This window comes from Vicia villosa, linkage group LG5 (genome assembly GCF_029867415.1).
Source record: "Vicia villosa cultivar HV-30 ecotype Madison, WI linkage group LG5, Vvil1.0, whole genome shotgun sequence".
NCBI classification, from domain to species: domain Eukaryota; kingdom Viridiplantae; phylum Streptophyta; class Magnoliopsida; order Fabales; family Fabaceae; genus Vicia; species Vicia villosa.
This window is the reverse complement of record NC_081184.1, coordinates 164,051,763-164,054,863: the sequence shown is the minus strand read 5'-3', so window position 1 is coordinate 164,054,863 and position 3,101 is coordinate 164,051,763. Positions and strand designations below refer to the sequence as shown.

General features: G+C 33.8%; 1 protein-coding gene across 1 annotated transcript; it reads left to right on the top strand.

The window, feature by feature from the left end:
• Positions 1-405: 405 nt before the first annotated feature.
• Positions 406-2,841, top strand: LOC131603669 (1-aminocyclopropane-1-carboxylate synthase-like). The gene is made up of 3 exons (XM_058876081.1): positions 406-854; positions 963-1,123; positions 1,568-2,841. The coding sequence occupies exons 1-3, from the start codon at positions 552-554 to the stop codon at positions 2,565-2,567; spliced, it is 1,464 nt and encodes a 487-aa protein (XP_058732064.1). The 5' UTR covers positions 406-551; the 3' UTR covers positions 2,568-2,841.
• The last annotated feature ends 260 nt before the right edge of the window (positions 2,842-3,101 follow it).

Here is a 3,101-nt window from a genome sequence, read left to right as displayed (position 1 = left end):
AATTTTACTCTATCCTGCAAAATATAAAGGGTGGGGTTATATGGACTCCTAGATACTGCAATTTTAAAAGTTTAAAATATAAAATTTTATATTAATAAAAACCTTAAAAAAAAGATAATAGTGCAGAACAAATATATTAGAGGGAGCTAATGTAAATTCGATCAGTTCCACATTAAAATGTGAATAAAACAGACATGTCTAATAGAAGGAATCCATTTTACCATCCAAAACTGACGTGGTATGTGATCATAGCTGAATTTTGCTGCTTAGAGTCTTCTCTTCATTCCCCTTCACACGAACCTTCCTTTTATTTTAATTATTTATTATTTTGACTAGACTCAATTAATTCAAATGTCTCAAAATCAACATTATATTCCCACATCTACAACCTATAAATAACCACCCCATACTTTATTCCTACACATCATTACAATCAATCTCTAACCATTCTCTCAAACTATAAACACAACAACTTCAATTTCTTTGCTATATAACATTACATTTACATTCTCACACTACTTTAATCATTTTTTAAAACTATACAGTTAATAATGGGAGTGATGAACTTGGATCAACCACAATTGTTGTCAAAGATTGCAATTGGTGATGGCCATGGTGAATCATCATCTTACTTTGATGGATGGAAAGCCTATGACAAAGATCCTTTTCATCCATCCAAAAATCCCAATGGAGTCATCCAAATGGGTCTTGCAGAGAATCAGCTTACTGCTGATTTGGTTCAAAACTGGATAATGGATAATCCAGAAGCTTCAATTTGTACCCTAGAAGGAGTTCATAATTTCAAACATATGGCCAATTTTCAGGATTATCATGGTTTACCAGAGTTCAGAAACGTAAGTAGTTAGTTAGTTAGTTACAACAATACATAGAATTAGGGATTTGATTAGTGTTAATTGTTTGATTTTGTGATCTAATATATAATTGGATCTGAATTTGAACAGGCTGTGGCGAAATTCATGGCAAGAACAAGAGGAAACAGAGTGACATTTGATCCCGATCGGATCGTGATGAGCGGCGGAGCAACCGGAGCTCATGAGGCTACGGCGTTTTGTTTGGCCAATCCTGGTGAAGGCTTTTTGGTGCCTACTCCTTATTATCCAGGGTATGTACATTCAATTCAATTCAAATTCAACTCTCTTTCTTAGTCTTAGGGTTTTCAATTATAATTAATCTCTGCAGTTGCGTGCAGACAATACCTGATTTCTGCTAAAAAGAATTTAGTAATTTACACAATAATGAAGTGTAGCTTTCATATGTTCAACTTAAATAATCTACCTATTAATTTAAAATTCCATTTATAGTATTGAATTTTGATGGCACTGACTTTTTCTCAAGAGAATAATTTGCAATATTTCAACTTCAACTGTGTTGGGCAGCCCTAGTAAACTATCATATTCAAGCCATCCATGCAATTTTTTTGTTGTTGACTTTGTATTCATCTTATGCACACCAAAAACTTTATGTTAAATTAATCATTATCATATACTTTGCTGACATCTACAACTTAACTATTTTTCTAATGAAATTTTTTGATTTCTTAATGCAGTTTTGATAGAGATTTGAGGTGGAGAACAGGAGTTAAACTTGTTCCAGTTGTCTGTGAAAGCTCAAACAATTTCAAATTAACCAAACAAGCCTTAGAAGAAGCTTATGAAAAAGCCAAAGAAGATAACATCACAATAAAAGGTTTACTCATCACAAATCCATCAAATCCTTTAGGCACTGTCATGGACAGAACCACATTAAGAACTGTCATCAGTTTCATCAACGAAAAGCGTATCCACCTAATCAGCGACGAAATTTACGCTGCAACGGTTTTTAGCCACCCGAGTTTCATAAGCATAGCTGAGATAATAGAACACGACACAGACATTGAATGCGACCGTGACCTCATTCACATAGTTTATAGTCTTTCAAAAGACATGGGATTCCCAGGGTTTAGAGTTGGAATAATATACTCATACAATGATACTGTCGTTGACTGCGCGCGCAAAATGTCGAGTTTTGGACTAGTTTCAACACAGACACAGTACCTGATGGCGAAAATGCTGTCTGACGATGACTTCGTTGAGAAATTTCTTGCTGAGAGTGCGAAGAGGTTAGCACAAAGGTACAGAGTTTTCACTGGCGGACTAATCAAAGTCGGAATCAAGTGTTTACAGAGTAACGGTGGACTTTTCGTGTGGATGGATTTAAGAGGACTTCTTAAGAACGCTACATTCGAATCCGAACTCGAACTATGGAGAGTGATTATTCATAAAGTTAAGATCAATGTTTCGCCCGGTGTTTCATTTCATTGTTCTGAGCCAGGTTGGTTTAGAGTGTGCTATGCTAACATGGATGATAGAGATGTGCAAATTGCATTACAAAGGATTAGATCATTTGTGACTCAGAATCACAAAGAGGCTATGGTTTCTGAGAAGAATTCTAAACCATGCTGGCATAGTAATTTGAGGTTGAGCCTTAAATCAAGAAGGTTTGATGATATTATGATGTCACCTCATTCTCCAATTGCTCAATCACCTCTTGTGAAAGCTACTACTTGAATTAATTAGCATGTTTTTTACTATCATATATAAATAACTGATAGAAGATTTTTTGGTTTGATTTGTTATTTTAGGAGCCTAATATTAGGTCCTATAAATGTTGGGGCATTTTTTCTTTTTTCACTTATTGAAATCACATTGTAGTGAAAGAAGTTTATAACACTTGTAAGGTTATTATTTGTTTGTTTGAAGGGTTCAGAAAATATCTGTAATCTGTTATTAAAATTTGTATGGTGAATTGTGAAATTGTTAATAAAGTTGTTCAATTGTACTACATGTTAAGAATATTTGGATTAACCAATAACACTGACTTCGAGTTCAGTCTTAGACAATATCAATATTAAATTTTAATCATGAGTTTTGTAATTTATTGTGGTTCTCTCTAACTTGAAGAATTAGTCTCTGCAATTGCACGCAGAAGATATTCGATTGATAAAAAAAAAATTAGATTGAAAATGAGGAAGAACTTTGTAGTTTATTATGATTCTCTCTAATATGAAAGATTAGTCTCTGCAACAGCGTGCAGAAGATACT

Coding starts and splice junctions, on each gene's coding strand:
- LOC131603669 (XM_058876081.1), top strand. CDS start 552: ATGGGAGTGATGAACTTGGATCAACCACAATTGTTGTCAAAGATTGCA. Junction 855..962: donor GTTTACCAGAGTTCAGAAAC/GTAAGTAGTTAG, acceptor GAATTTGAACAG/GCTGTGGCGAAATTCATGGC. Junction 1,124..1,567: donor CCTACTCCTTATTATCCAGG/GTATGTACATTC, acceptor TTCTTAATGCAG/TTTTGATAGAGATTTGAGGT.